Source organism: Triticum urartu, chromosome 7A (assembly GCF_056163025.1).
Source record: "Triticum urartu cultivar PI428250 chromosome 7A, HENAU_Tu73, whole genome shotgun sequence".
NCBI classification, from domain to species: Eukaryota; Viridiplantae; Streptophyta; class Magnoliopsida; order Poales; family Poaceae; genus Triticum; species Triticum urartu.
Genome location: NC_141879.1, coordinates 494,852,192 through 494,867,929, shown reverse-complemented (window position 1 = coordinate 494,867,929; position 15,738 = coordinate 494,852,192). Strand labels below are relative to the sequence as shown.

General features: G+C 44.1%; 2 protein-coding genes across 2 annotated transcripts; one reads left to right on the top strand and one right to left on the bottom strand.

Annotated features, from left to right (window-relative positions):
- The first annotated feature begins 3,619 nt into the window (after positions 1 to 3,619).
- Positions 3,620 to 7,678, top strand: LOC125523478 (transcription factor BIM2-like). The gene is made up of 9 exons (XM_048688513.2): positions 3,620 to 3,854; positions 4,053 to 4,214; positions 4,300 to 4,402; positions 4,513 to 4,582; positions 4,685 to 4,783; positions 5,628 to 5,784; positions 5,877 to 6,021; positions 6,745 to 6,871; positions 7,425 to 7,678. Exons 2-9 carry the CDS (start codon positions 4,124 to 4,126, stop codon positions 7,446 to 7,448), a joined length of 816 nt encoding a protein of 271 aa, XP_048544470.1. The 5' UTR covers positions 3,620 to 3,854; positions 4,053 to 4,123; the 3' UTR covers positions 7,449 to 7,678.
- Positions 7,679 to 7,995: 317 nt separating this feature from the next.
- On the bottom strand, positions 7,996 to 14,212 carry LOC125523477 (putative E3 ubiquitin ligase SUD1). The gene is made up of 9 exons (XM_048688512.2): positions 13,904 to 14,212; positions 13,212 to 13,724; positions 11,791 to 12,387; positions 11,487 to 11,692; positions 11,108 to 11,401; positions 9,807 to 9,964; positions 9,537 to 9,700; positions 9,276 to 9,458; positions 7,996 to 8,732 (listed from the first exon to the last, which is right to left on the bottom strand). Exons 1-9 carry the CDS (start codon positions 14,111 to 14,113, stop codon positions 8,346 to 8,348), a joined length of 2,712 nt encoding a protein of 903 aa, XP_048544469.2. The 5' UTR covers positions 14,114 to 14,212; the 3' UTR covers positions 7,996 to 8,345.
- Between the last annotated feature and the right edge of the window lie 1,526 nt (positions 14,213 to 15,738).

The window sequence follows — 15,738 nt, the reverse complement described above, 5'->3', positions numbered from 1 at the left end:
TGCATGTAGTGATAGCATTATTTTGTTCTTGCTCTACTGTGTTACTTTGCCAGCATATTCCATGTGCTGACCCATTTCGGGCTGCAACGTATTATGTTGCAGACTTTTCAGACAGGGAGTAAGGTACGTTAGGTCGTTGCCGTGCAGCTCAGCTATGTCGTTGGAGTTGATGGACTCACCTTATCTTCTAAGCCTTCCGCTGTTATCGTATTATATGGCCTTAAGCCATATTATTGTAATAAGTTCTCTCTTGAGACATTTGATGTAATAAGTGTGTGGTTGCTACTCTGTTATAAATCCTTCGAGTACTGTGTGTGTCAGCATTACCGATCCAGGGATGACACTGAAGCACAGAGACTTGACCATCTGAGGTCGGGTCGCTACACTAAGCTAACGGAATGGGTCATGTCAATCACATCATTCTCCTAATGATGTGATCCCGTTAATCAAATGAAAACTCATGTCTATGGTTAGAAAACTTAACCATCTTTGATCAACGAGCTAGTCAAGTAGAGGCATACTAGTGACACTCTGTTTGTCTATGTATTCACACATGTATTATGTTTCCGGTTAATACAATTCTAGCATGAATAATAAACATTTATCATGATATAAGGAAATAAATAATAACTTTATTATTGCCTCTAGGGCATATTTCTTTCAAAGAATTCTGTCAAGGGTGGTCAATGTTTGGTCGCATGGGAATATGTTTCTTTGCCTAGATACGCCGGTGGGCTGGGAGTTCGGAACCTCGTGGCGCACAATAATGCACTGTTATGCAAGTTCACTGCCAGGGTTCTACAAAACTCCGATGTCCCCTGCTATCAGTGGTTCGCCCATCGGTACTGCTATACTCGCATACCACATGGCTCAGCCAGCAGAGACACTGCTATTTGGAAGGGCTTCAAGGAATGCATTTCCCTGGTTATGGCCTCGACGTATTGCTCTCTCGATGGTGGCAAGATGATCTCTTTCTGGCATCATAAGTGGCTAGGGGTCGGCCGCCTTCGCTTCGTCCTACCAGTCTTGTACTCATATGCAAGGGATAGTCGTTGCTCCGTCGCCTCTCAGTTTGACAATGGCCGCTGGGTTATCCAGTTGCATCCTAGCCTATCAAGCTCAGCGGATCAGGAGCTACGTCGCCTCAATTCTTTCCTGTTGGACGTGCTGCCCAATTTGGCTCACCCAGACCTTCGTCGAACCGCCATCTGCAACAAAGAGGTCAGTACCGCGTACATCTACGGGTTACTGAATTTCAGAGGCGTGTCTTGCACATTCGCGCATTGGATCTGGGATCCTATCATCCCTCTCAAATATCGGATTTTTCTTTGGCTCGCTTTTCGGGGCGGCTCAACACACGGGACAATATGACAAAGAAGAAGTGGTACCCAGTTGCTACTCACCCTGACTGCGATATCTGCCCAGCTACTGAGTCCATCAATCACATAGTTCTGCGTTGCGTACCGGCTGATGCAATTTGAAACAAGTTGAGTGTGGCCAGCCATGCCTCCTGCTCCCCGGACATTCTGGCGTTTGTGCAACAACTCCATTTCTATTGGCCTTCTACTAGGGAAGTACATGTTCTTTTTGCTGCCTGTGCCGTCACATTATGGCACGCCAGAAACGACAGGGTATTCCATTTCAAGCGCTGGTCGCCCTCTTATACCAGACAATATGCAGTCCAACTCTTATCCCTTTGGATGAACAGGGCTACACGCATGAAGGATATAGAGTATTTAGTTTCCTGAGTACATCAACTTAGTTCCTAGCATAGATATTTAACTGATGCCATGTACTTTCTTCCGACCCCCCTATTTTTCTTTTCCGAGGCAACTTATGGCCTCTGCACCACGGTGTGTAACATAAGTTTCATGTAATTGACCTTTGGTTATCATGTTGTGGCTGTTTTAAAATGCATAAGGTAGAACGAGATCTACCTTTTATTTATAAAAAAACGAGTCTAAACCGTCACGGCATCACATATTCCAAGCAGCAGCCGTAGTCGAACCCAACTCCAACAATCATGTCGGCCGAACATGCATCCACGCAGATTATCTTTTGTTCAATCCAAAACTGTACATGCATGCAAGCCATGGACCACCGTGCCTGTGCACTAGTCCGAACCGGCCCTACATGCATACAAAAGGAAACTCACAAAATTCAATTTGTACACGTATCACAACCGGTGGTTTCTCCATGGCATCCGTTGGACTCCTGAACAAACACGCCTATTTCCCTGCGTTGTACTATTTGCGTGACGAGATCTGCTGCCGCACGTCGCAAACTGCCTCTTCGTGTACGCACAGCCTTGTATCGTAACCTTCCTTCTCTCGGTCCATGCATCTTGGAAAAAACTCGTCGCCGTATCCAACGAACAGCTCACCCCGTCACCTCTGACCTTGGTTCTCGCCAGTGATCTGTACTGCCCCGTCGCACGTATTAACCCTACCGTAACAGTCGCCGCCTCACGCATCATTCGTGCACGAGCCATGCTGTATCTTGGCTATCCACGTCGCCGACACAATCCGTGCATAGTGCCACGCCCCTTGTACAACACCGAGCGCACCATCTCGATGCTCTCACACTTCGATGTATCCGACCGCCCCCAACATCTGGTCGTGGGTCTGATCGCGAGCTGGATCCGTCGCCTCTACAACGTCTTCAACAACCACTACGCTGGTCCGATCGCCACGTCTAGCCGATCCTTACCACCACAACGCATCGACGGTCCAGGCCTCCTGCCCGAAGTGTCCGACACCACCAACCGCATCCGCGATGCCGCCATGCTCCACCTTGCACCAAATGGACGTTCCATGGCACCCGTCGAGCATGATCCTCGTACCTCCGGATAATCTTTCGCATAGCCTTCTCGCAACTTGCTCATGATACCACTTGCTAGAATAAAACGCTAATGCAAAATCATAGACGACGCATCGATGCACGATATTTGTTAACGAGATTCACCAATATGGCTACATCTCCGGGGCATGACTACGGGCGCTCCTCCCCAAGATATCACAACACCGACCGACCGGGCGCCGGCATAAGCCATCGGCTCCCCGCATACCCGTTACTATCAAGTCGTCATGGGTTATAACGTGTGGTGCCCCTCCGTATATAAAAGGCCTCGGATACAACGTGTCCGACTCCTACACAACTCTTACCTAACCACACCAATTACAACTCCAAGACCATGTAACCCCTTGCAACATAATATTCGACAGAATATAACAGCACCGACGACCACTTCGGTGTTGCACCTCTTGGCCATTCGTGGTGGTCGGAGGTGTGATGGTGTGCGGCGGCCGGTGGATGTGTTAGAAAGGATGAGGACTGTGCAGGGTAGGGTTTACGGAGAAGAAGTCTGATCGGCTTTAAAGTCGGGATAGGCTTCTCGATCGTTGCGCCATCATGAATGTGAATAGGCCGATTTGCCGGAGTGAATGCGAGGCCGAAGCAGACGCGGCCGAAAAAGGTTATGAATGGGCATGACGCTTCGAAGTTCGACATGACAACGTCCTGACTCCCCCAAATCTCCCTGTTTGATGCCAGTTTACGGGTGATGTGAACAAATTTGATAACCACGATATCCAACCCAAAGTGTCCTGACCATCCGCTTTAGACATTGACGGTCGATTTGGATTTGGAGAGATCAGATTTTTGAGTTACCCTAATTGGCTAATTGCAAAAATGTCCCTACAAGTTTTTCTCCGCGCACCTTACAATTTTGACTGAGAAAAAAACTCATTAAACCCCCGCGCCGCTCCGATCTTCTTTTCCGGCGACGGCGGCGGTGGAGGCGGCGGTGGCAGTTTTGCTTCGCTCCTCCTTGGTCTGAGGATCTCCACCCCAAGGTATTCTTCTTTCAAATACTCCTCCGTTACTGCAGTGGCGTGGAGTGAAGATCTATCCCAACATGGGTTAATTCCTTGGAATTGTCGCTGACGAAACCTAGCTTGGATTTTGCGTAATGAAACCCTAGCATTGATTGTCCTGGGTTGATTCTCCTTTACTGCAGCAAATTTGATCCAAATTCCTCTTCTCCTTTTCAGTTTGTGCAGGATTTGGTTGCCGTGCGGTGGTCGGCTGGCTAGGGCAGGCGGCGGGACCGGTCTCCTCTCTCATGCAGAATCGAGTACATCCTGCCGGAGCCTCGTCCTCTGCCTCCAGCGGCGGAGACGGCTCTGGTTCAGGCTTCTGCCTCAGTGATATAAGTCAGTTTTCTTCTGTCAACCCCTTCACATCATCTATGAACTCGTGTCAATGAATCTGGTACAACCGTACAATGCCATATTGCAGTGGAAATCGAAGCTGGCAGCGGGGGAGACCACAAAGCACCGGGCTCCCCGAGGTCCAAGCATTCCGCTACCGAGCAGAGACGTCGCTGCAAAATCAATGAGAGGCAAGCCCCCAACTGCCCACCCTAGCCAATCCATTATGAACTATATTATTCTTTCTGCGATATTACCCCCTATCTACCAATAACTGTTAGCATTACTAACTGCAATGCAGATTTCAGATACTCCGTGATCTTGTACCACAAAGTGACCAGAAGAGAGATAAGGCCACATTCCTTTTGGAGGTCCTTGTTTTCTTCCCTTTCTCATCACTCCCTTTCCCCTATTTCGATAAGGATACCTGTGTCTATACTCCAGTGCACATAAGCAGTTGTTATCCTCTGCAGGTGATTGAATATGTCAAATTCTTACAAGAAAAGGTACAAAACCATGAAGCATGTGCTGGTGGAGACTGGAACCAAGAAAATACAAAATTGGCGCCTTGGGTAATCCACATTTCACTGTCCTCCCGTATTCATTACATAAGCGTGCCTGCTATTTGCTTTGTCATGACAGTCAAATTTGTATGTGAAAGAATTATATGAAAATATCATATGTGGCAGCCTAAATAAAGATTAACATGACAGCCATTACAATTTGCACCACTAAAGCATTAACAGAAATTATAGATTATTTCGAATTTACTTTCCAGTACACATTCAGGAGAAATTTGTCCGGTTCGTTTATTAGATCTGCAACTAGCAACTTATTTCATTGCTGTTCACTGGAAATCTCTATCTCTGAAATCCTATGCAGCTGAGTAGAAAGTTCTACCATAGAATTTCCATGATGGAAAGTGTGCAAAGGTGAAGTTCACTATAATTTAGCACCGCAAATCTTTTGAATTTTGTCAGTAAGTCGCGACTAACGTTCACCGTAGGTATATGCACAATGATTCAGTCATAGGTAATTAACCGAATTCTTCTGTTTGGAAAAAAACAGTAAACCAATAATAGTAACTCACACATTATGTTATGATTATGGCTGTCATATTTTACTCCTTGTGCTCAAGAATATACACTGCTGAACAGCTGCGCAGTATCTCATATTTAACTTCTGATATGTTAGTTGAAATCAAATATTGTCGTGTTAAGAAAGAAAATCTGGCCAAATCTGATGTTATCATTTCCATGCAGTCAATAATTGGAAATTTTATATTAGTTGTTAAAGTTAGGGATGTTTCACTGCACTCTTTCTAGGTAAGTTTCTGAACAGATGGATTAGTAGCGTTCAGCAATGCCTGGTGTTGAAACCTTAAAATTATTGAAATAACATGTTATATTATAACAGAGTAGCAACCGAGTACCAGTTGACCTCATGCCAGGTGTAGCAGCACCCACAACAAAAAATTGCTCTGCTGGGAACTTTCTGGACAACAGTATCCCCACCATGCCAGAAATGCTGCAAAATGCTGAAACGGTAGTAGAACCAGCCAAGTTAAATGCAGGTATACGTAGATAATATAGTCTGTGTGAGTTGTTAGCCTTTTAGATTGTACTATTCAACAATGAGTGCTAATTGCTCTCCTTTTTCTCTCAGATATTATAGAATCACAGTACCAGTCCCAATGGCAAGAGCTTCCATGTCCAGCGGATTGCCTTGTGGACAGTGAAATGAGCAATGAAAAAGAAGAATTGACTATAGATGAGGGTACCATAACTGTTTCCAGCATGTACTCCCAAAAGTATGTTTCTAGCCTTCGCAAAATTCTGTGAAATTTTCCTTACTGATAATTGCTACTAGTAGTTTTAGAGTTACTGGAACGAAGAAAGGGATTGCTATTGTTTATGGTACATATAATGTTAACTGCAAAAGATTTCTCAACTTGTTCTTGCCTGATATTTTATGCATTTCTTCATACTCCAGTGTGTGTATGATGGAAAAAGTGTATGTAAATGTATAAATATTTACCCTAGTCGCCTCTGATGCCCCAATACAAGGTTTCATATCCGTATCTGATACCTATATCGAATACTCCCTCCGTTCCTAAATATAATTCTTTTTAGAGATTCCAATATGGACTACATACGGAGCAAAATGAGTGAATCTACACTCTAAAATACGTCTATATACATCCGTATGTAGTTCATGTTGAAATCTCTAAAAAGACTTATATTTAAGAACGAAGGGAGTACATGTTATGCCATGGATACACTTGGATACATGTCCACCCAGTATTGGGTTGGGCAAAATACACACATGTTATTCACTGCAGTTCATAAGAAGTGATTCCGTATGTTTGCATCTTTTTGTTAACCTTGAGGATGGAATTATCTTCGTCATCCATTTAGATACATTTTCTTTTCTGATCAATTGCTCTGCATTTGGTATTCCTACATGTTCTTTTGACATTCATCTTGAACAGCTTTGACTCACTCAACTATTATTTGTAATTCTTCTTGAACAGCCTATTTACGGCTTTGACTAATGCAATGGAAAATTTGGGCATCGATTTGTCACAAGCCAGTGTTACCGTGCACGTCAATCTGGGCAGGAGAGCAATTTCCAGGTCTAATAATATATCCAGTGCAAAGGTGGAAGCTCTCAATCTACTCATGAATATTTAACTGAAATAATTTGAAATGTGTCTATCATGGAATATATTTATTTAGCATCTTGCAAAAAAATACTAATAAGAAAGGAGTCGTGATTACCAGCCTAACTTTGTTCTTAACCACAATATGGTCCATGATTAATACAGTGGCACATGTGACACACTTAGAATCTGGACCTTAGAAACACAAACTGTACTCTGTATTACAGAGTATTTATGTTTTTGTAAAACGGCAGTATAATAGAGGTGGCAAATAGTAGGTTCTTGCTATTACAAAAATCAATTAACTTGTAATTTTTTATTGAAGACGGATTTGCGTTATGCAAACGCTGTCCATTTTTACTTTACTACTGGCTGTTTGCTAATGCCCTTCTGTATGTCAAATTTTGTGGTAGGTGCATACTAATAATAAAATTGATCATGTGCTTTCCATAAACGGAATTGTAACTACAGTTAATCATATTTTTTTTGTTCAATGATGCCCATTATTCATTCAAGTACTCTCCTGATCTTATTTCTTTAAATGGGAGCAGAAAGACATGCCAGCCGCAAACTAAATCATACAAGGTGCTGGGCAGGCCAAAAGCTGTTAGGAATCTGAGGAAGCGTCGAAGAGGCAGTCTAGTAGGAGTCATTCCTGGATCTCAACTTGCTTTTATGGATAAACCCTTTCTGCTATATCTTCCCGTGGCCCTCCCTTATCCTCGTTGAGTGTAAATTAAATTATTATTTTTGAAAGCACACTATCTTATGTGTACATTTGTTATATATGATGTGGTTAGCTGATTGTCGGTCTGTGGAAACTACAGCCTACCCCGTCTCAGAAGAAGGAAAAACTGCAATATATCTTTTTGTTGAGTATCAAAAAACTAGGAGTACAACATATTATGAGAGCTCTTTCCCCTGCCTCCCTACACGACACCCACGGTTACAACATACCAACAAAAAATGTTTTCTGGCTAGCGGCAAAGTTATGTGAAATTTGTCCAAATGATAGATTTTGCAACATGCCTGAATCGGCAGCAGAACATGAGTGCACGGCCCATGGGTCCTGAGGGCTACCAAAATGCCGAGAAACACCACACCCATATGGCTACAGCCCCAGAAACAAGCGAAAACCTCAGAATTTGATATTGCCTGAATCAGCACCAGACCAAGGCCCTCATGTAATGACGATCGCAAAAGGTGTCTGAGATTCCTAAAAACCATAGGCTATTACAACCACGATTACGATCAAATTCTCAAGACTCAGCAACCTACCAAACCGGCACAAAAGATCGTGACCAACAGGTGATGGCAACTAAAACTACATCCATATTTACAAGCAAACTACCTCTCCGACATCTCACTGTATCATCTCCATCTGTAACACGGCCTCTTCGCTTCCTGATGCCGACTGTTGTTATGTTTAAACCTAACTACTATAGAAAACTGAGTTGCAAGGAGAAGGGCCTTCAGCTGTTGTCAGTGTAGTCTTGCAGCCTCTGCCCGATAATATAGCGCTCATCCCTGATAGAATCGTGGAGTTTCACCAGGACACCCCAGAATACCTTGGCAAGGTAGCAGAGCGCATATAAGGCGAGGCTGCCCAGCCATGCGAAATGGTACACCGTCGAGTTCACCGCAGCAGAGTAGCCAAACCTTGGGAAAAGGCCCTTCGCAAGCACATAAGGAACACACAGAACAATCACTAGCTTCATGGTGATAGGCATCAATATATCTTGCAAGACCCACTTTGCCCTCAACCCTGCAAAGCCATCATCCTTTGCCCGAGTAAGCTTCCAGTCCCATCTTCCATCAATGAAATGAGCCAGGAAAGGCGCGTCCCTTGTCCAATGAGCCTTCAACAATGGTAACAAAAATATCTAATTAGAATAACCTGGCAAATTACCAGCAAACTACTACATTAAGTAACCATGTGCCCATTGCAAGATCAGTCAGAATAGAAACTCAGCCATCATTGGGCAGATATTGGCAATTGATACTTGATAGCATGCCTGAGGCGGCACGGGAGACGAATTAAATATTGCAGGCTTTCTCAATGGGAAGAGTCAATTACAAAAATATTGTGACTAATAACAACAAAACAGCTTTGCAAATGAGATGGACTAAAATAAAATATGCACTGTTCATTTTGATAATTCGCTTTAGCAAGGAAACTATGCATTTTGGAACTGGTACACTTTTGGTGTCATGTACTCCCTCCTTTCCAAAATACTTGTCATGGTTTTAGTTCGAATTAAAACTACGACAAGCATTTTAGAACGGAGGGAGTAGCAAATTTTCCCAAATAATTGCGATCGCCTGATTATGCCAAGTATGGTGCATACATGATGAATACAAGTTAAGTCATCAGAAAAGTGACAAGATAAGTTGCATCTCACCAAATTAGTCCAGAATTTCAGCAATAGCATCCCCAGGAACCAAATGCTGAAGAAGTCTAGAACTGGAATGTCATCAGATGGCACAATGAAGGGTGACATCACCAGAAAATCAACCAGGAACTTGAAGGGTGATATCAGGAGAAAATCAACCAGCAATCCTATTAGAATGGGAATGATAACAATCTGGCAACAAACAACAAGTTACTGAACTGTTTTATCAAAATAAAATAAAAATGAAACCACCTCAATTAAAATGCTCACCCATATGAACAAAAGAGGAGAGCTCTTCAGAGCAGTTATACCCCACTTGCAGATAACAGAAGCTAGAAGGCATGTTCTCCCAGATGTCATGTAGACAAATGAATCTCTAGAGGCGGCAATAATAGTTGATATGGTGCAAAATCCAACAGCAAACGCAAACAGATCTAAAAGAAAGATTACCCAAGTAAGCCCAAATAAGATGAATAACATAAACAAACATTCACTTCATTTACAGAGGAATTTCAGTGATCATCTCTGAGCAATTATTACCATTGGACTTCAATCCACCTGCTACTGGCAGCTGAGGGATGGCCAACAATAATGCACGCCCAACTGAGATTGGAAAGATAAGCACAACAGTGTTGAGTATCACAACAGTCAACCATGCTAGCACTACAAGTAGTGTCATTCGAACTGCAACAGATCTCCTGTTACAATGTGTAAGAAGGGTAAATATCTTCTAGAAAAATTGTGCAGCCAACATCTTGAGTTTGCAAAACATTAATTAGTTGAATGGTAAAAAAATGAGCAGGCAAGTATAGGAAATAAAAACGAGATTAGAAAAAGAATTCAAAGAAAATATAATTTATTTTGACTGAAGACTAAAATTGCCGTACTGAAGATGCAACAATGGTACGCATATTTGTTTCTTGAAGTCAATGTTCAGGATATCGGTAATTGGTACCATATCAGTTGGGTGCTGGGTAGGGATTAAACGGTGAATCAGCCATTTAACTAAATTTATCGGTAACCCATTTATCAGGAGGTCAACTAGGGCCATATCAATACATCCTAGGCTATATAGCAACATGCAATGTACTAAGTATCTAAATATGCAATCCTAGGCTACATAGCAACAAGGAAATTGTTGCCTTGATGTTCTGATGTTGCAGCCGATCTGGAAGGCCATAAACCTGAACATTGAAACATAGGGAGGGAACGGGCCAGTTTTGGGCTAAAAAAGGCCTAGCAGTTAATTGACCCAGCCGATAATTCAGCCTGACAACTGATAAATCGGCTTGTCAGACAAATTAACTGGACCTACAAGTTAATGGCTCGAATAGCGCGTTCTCATATCGGGAGGGGTCCGAATAGCAGTTAACTGACCTATATTTGGAACAGTGTTTGAAGTATTGTTTTTACATGATCCATAGTGCCCATATGGAAGTAATGTCAGACAGTACAACCATATATGGATCTCACTTCAATATTTGATCCAGTTTGTACAAGTTTGAGGATCCAAATATTCGATTACCAGTTCTGTGGCATACTAGAACCACCTATGCAATGTTTAACCCCCAAAAGATGGAAATTCCTGTGACGAGACACATTTGGGAAGATATATACCGAGATTGGGTACCCTCTTCACTCTAAAGATAAAAGTGTGCAAAAAGAACAAACACCAACACTACTGCCTAACCACCAGAATGCATGTATCTTAAATGAATAGTCAACAATGAAATCATAAAGAAATAAAATTAGATCATATTAGAGAATGGGTGTGGGAGCATCAGGTTACAAATAGTGCAGAATGTACAGTCCCTTGAGTGAACAAAAATATGGGAGTTTACCTATTAGCCATAGCTTCGTAAGTGCTGCCATACTGGTCATTTGGTGCGACACTATTACTAACCTCATGTCCAGATGCTCCGTCAGGCTGGACAATCAACAAATCTAATAGACCAAGAGCTTGTCCAGTAGTGGCAAACCAATTTCGCAGTATCTTCTCCACCAGTTTGCGAGGTTGAAGGTATTTGAGTGTATTGCAAATGAGAAACCTCAGAAGGACAATGCCAGAAAGTAACTCTGCGTAGGTCCGTGGCGCTTGCCAAAATGATGTGCCCTTAGTAGGTGGATCGAAGTAGCTACAGTTCATAATATTAAAATAAATGCGTTGAATCACCAAAGACTGGCAGATGCATAAGATGAAGAAGAAAAAAGAATACTTACATGATATCTAATGGGAACAACTTAGGTGCCAATCCACCAGCGATTTGAACAGGAACAAGAAAGACCATACCAACATTGATAATGCCAACAAAAAGACGAGGAAGCTTCTTGAAAGAGATAATATAGAATGGTTCGCGCATGCATGGTTTCACATTATGCTCTTCAGCAAGATGGAAAAATGGAATACTAACTCCTGGCCTCAGTATCTATTCACAAGCAAACAAAAAAATTACTGTTACACCCCTGAAACATATACTGCATGCACTACGAAATGATGAGACCACAAATACAGTACGATAAATACCGGGCGAAGAAGACTGGACAATTTGGAGCGTAGTATCAAAAAGATGCATCCAGTAAGCCAATGTAGAGTAATAGAAGGAAAGGATGAAGCCCACAGAAGTTTGAACCTTTGATGTATTGTTGCACCAAACATTTTCGAAGTACAGATATCAAGAGACCAGCCAAAGAGCAAGGGGAATACTATAATCATGTTTATGACATTAAGAGAAAAGTTGGCAAAAGTGATCAAATTTGCGATCCCTCTGAAGAACATCTGGCAGAGAGAGAATGTCTTGCGGATCATTACATGTATACGATGCAGCCATCTAAAGGGGCTCAACAACCAGCATGTCCCATCAGCCAAGATCTTGAAGAAAATGGCAATCAGAAGTCGCTCTCCCCTCGAGTATTGATGGAAAGTATGCATCCCACCAAAAGTTACACCCAGTGAAAAGATAAATCCATATCCAATTAAAAGGATATAAGCTGTTGAAGTGTATGAGTTGACATCATCCACATTTCCAAAATTGAAACACGAAACGCACCATAGGATTATCCTTCCCAACGTGAAGGGAACAAAACCAAACATGAAAGCAATGCCTATGTCAACTATTACCACCTGAATAGAAAATGATTTAGTTAGAATTTTCCGCAATTAAGTATATTAAAAAAGATAAGCAGAAGATATCTGAAGCCTCCATCCTACAAAAGCAATAAAGCATCCACATGTGGTGTTGAAGCATTGTCCAAAAATGTTAATTAAAACCATGGTGGAACTAGCCCAACAAGGTAACAAAAGCTACAGCAACAACACAATGATTAAAGCACCAAGGAGGACAAGGTTAGCCACTCATGGAGGTGCACTCAAAATAATGGCCTAAGAAATCCTAAACCTACATATTAGGAATAGTCATCCAACATTGCACTTTCTACGCCTCCAGGGTCCAGACTGATGGACAGCAAACCATATTGATGATGTCTCGCCCAATTGCAGGGTAGGAAAAAGGTAAAGAACTGAACGCCATCCAGTTTTACAAAAGAACTCATACTATTTTGGTCCATGTGATGACCAAATCATTTAAGTTTTGCTGTTACTCGCAATAGTCAGGACCGTAAGCAGCATCTTCCCTTTGAACTGAAGTTATACTCTACTATGACCAGTGTTAAGCAAAACCATGACAAGATGTGCTTAATCTCTAGAATATAACTTCATTAATCAGTGCTCTACTTCTGCAGGTAGAATGTAGAATCCTCCCATCACAGTAAACAAGAAACAGTAGTTGGTGTTGGATGAAAAAACCCTTAATGCCAGGCTCTTGTGAATTAGAATTTGCTTCTCTACTTAGTCATAAGATGTGCAAAGCTTGTGGACGTTCCCTCAGAAAAGGAAAACGATAAATGTACAGTCAGAGGACAGTGGGGAGATCAAAGCAAGAAGCGTACCATCAAGGAAGCTTCCACAGTATGCAGCGCAAGGACTTGCAGGCTATCCAATCCCCCAAATCTGTTTTGAAGGTGAGTTTCCAGGCGAGCAACCCAGAGAGCAAATGGAGCAACAGCATCAGCACCAATTCTGGCGAGCCCGTTAAGCTGTCTAAAATGGCCAAGGTCCCTGACGAAGGCTCTTCTGATAGAAACACAGGCGAATATGGTATCCACGGAAGGCATGAACCTGAACCTGTAGAACCCATCTGCAAAGAAGGAGGTGGCGGAGAGCCGGAGGGAGAGCAGGTGTCGCACTTGAGCAAAGCTCCTGGAGAGAGCGAGGCGCCATGTCCAGAGAGTGGTGACGGGCATGATGAATTCCCAGACGAGGACCGCGACGACGAGGGAGAGCAGCACGATAACCCAACCCATGACCTTGTTGGCCAAGCCGAGCATGAATTCGGAAAGGGGCAGCCTCGCAGGGGCGTTTGGAGCGTAGAGAGGGCTGATGGTGATCTCGCGGCTGCACACCTGATCGAAGGAGCAGAGGAACATGAGCATCGCGTCGAATTGGAACTCGAAGATTAAGCTAAGCGCGAACCACACAGCAACAGCATGAATCGAAATTAGCAAACAAGGGCATGGACCATTCATGGCGGATATGATCGATGCCGAGAGAGGGCAGGCGGAGGCGAAGACTAGAGGGATACCTCGCACCGGGATTGGCGGCTGGTGGCGAGCCATCGGAGGAGGCAGTCGTCGTGGACGAACCTGATGCTGCCGCTGCAGGCGCAGGGGCGGCGCAGAGGGCGATCCGCCTCGGCTGGGAAGCGGCAGATGCGGCACTGGTCCCCATCCTCGTCATCCGAGCCGTCCGCCGCGGAGGAGAGCGCGGTCTCCGGCGGAGGGACGTCGGCCATCCTCGGCGAAGCTTCCCTTGGTCTCTCCCCTCTCCCCTCCCCCTCTCGAAAGAAGACACCTTCCGTGCGCTCCTCTTTCTCTCGCTTCCTCGGCCGACACCCACCCTAGTTTGTCTTTATTGACTTGCTGCTGCTAACTCTCTCGTACTTTTTCTGAATCACACTTAGCATCTCCAGATCAGCTATAAATCGGTACCGCAAAAAACGTTTGAGGGATATACTGATTTACGGTATCGCGCAAACAATGACTGAACAGATCCTCTAAAACGATACTGCAAATTTAATAATAAAAACATCCGCGCCAGAAATTGTTGACGATCAAGCGGCAGTTCTTCATCACATCACACAAAGTTCTTCACACATGGCTAATTTTTGTGTTTTGACCTTTTTCGAAAAGTTTAGCCGGATCTGACCTCGGTTTGAAAGTTTTTCGAGATTTGAGCCTTTTTCCTATCGCCAGGGTCCTCGAAAGTAGGGTTGTAAAGGCTAGCACCAGAAGCCTAGGCGATAGCTCACTCATCCACGTCAATCCGAGTAAACGACAGACGTCTCCTGCGGCCCACCCTACCGCCAGAGTCCTAAGTGGTAGGCTATGCAACCCTACCGCTAAAGACCGGGGCGCGGGGCCCACCCACGAACTCCAGCCCCCATCTTCTCTCCCGCGACTGCGCCGCGTCGCCTAGCAATAGAGAGCCCCCCCCACTCCCCTCCTCTGATCTTCTTCGTCTCTTCACCATTTTTGCGAATCGATATGGCTCCAAAACGAGAAAAGTAAGCTCTCTCAATCCCTCCAATTAGTTTTAGTCAAAAAACATTCGATTCGATGCATTATTTGGTCCAAATAAACCGTATTTTCCTACTAGATTTTAATTTTGATTGATGCTAGGTTTGTTTAGCTTGATTCTATATGATGTATGGAGTTGAATATGAACTCTAGTAACTAGTTGGAGAGATTCTATGTAGTTTCCATATGAACCCTAGTTCATCACAAAATTAGTTGGAGATTCATTTTTTTAATGAATGGTCATATGATTGATGTTGGGGGGATTGTAATTGTCGGCGTTCTGGGAACGGGGGTACCCAGACTTGCCTGCCCGCGGCCCACAACGTGGCTCCACCGACGGCCTGGTATGGCCCACCTTCAGCGTCACCAACACAAGACCCTCGCGAGGGGCCAAGCTTCGCAAGGCGGACGACACCAAGACCTCCAGGAGGAGCGGCCTCCTCAGGCTGGCTCCTGAGGAGCGGAGATCTCTATGCAAGCTTTCCACCTCGTGAGGTTCAGATGACGCAAGCCATGACGACCAAGGCCAGGCGGGCGCCAGAGGGCGCAGTACAACAGTTTTCTCTTTGGTGCTAAGGAGGCAAGCGCAGGCACGGAGTCCCGATGAATCAGCCAAAGGTTTCCATTCTCATGCAACAAGGCCAAGACCCTCAGGACGGCAGGATGAAGGTCATCACCGAGCCCACCACGGCGTCACGACCAGAAGCTTTGCAGGCGAAGACCACCTTTTGTCAGGATAAGATGTACTAGTTGTTCCCTTTCGAATTTGGCCGTTGTGGGGATCCCTTCCCGCCTTCGTTTTGGGGGAAGAGGACCAAGGCCACTATAAATATAGCCTAGC

Bases quoted from the DNA above. Each gene is read 5' to 3' on its own strand.
- LOC125523478 (XM_048688513.2), top strand. From the start codon at position 4,124: ATGCAGAATCGAGTACATCCTGCCGGAGCCTCGTCCTCTGCCTCCAGC. The intron at 4,403-4,512 runs GCAAGCCCCCAA...ACTGCAATGCAG, and splicing joins CGCTGCAAAATCAATGAGAG to ATTTCAGATACTCCGTGATC. The intron at 4,583-4,684 runs GTCCTTGTTTTC...TATCCTCTGCAG, and splicing joins AGGCCACATTCCTTTTGGAG to GTGATTGAATATGTCAAATT.
- LOC125523477 (XM_048688512.2), bottom strand. From the start codon at position 14,113: ATGGCCGACGTCCCTCCGCCGGAGACCGCGCTCTCCTCCGCGGCGGAC. The intron at 11,693-11,790 runs GTATTTATCGTA...GCTTGTGAATAG, and splicing joins TGTCCAGTCTTCTTCGCCCG to ATACTGAGGCCAGGAGTTAG. The intron at 9,965-11,107 runs GTAAACTCCCAT...ACATTGTAACAG, and splicing joins TACGAAGCTATGGCTAATAG to GAGATCTGTTGCAGTTCGAA.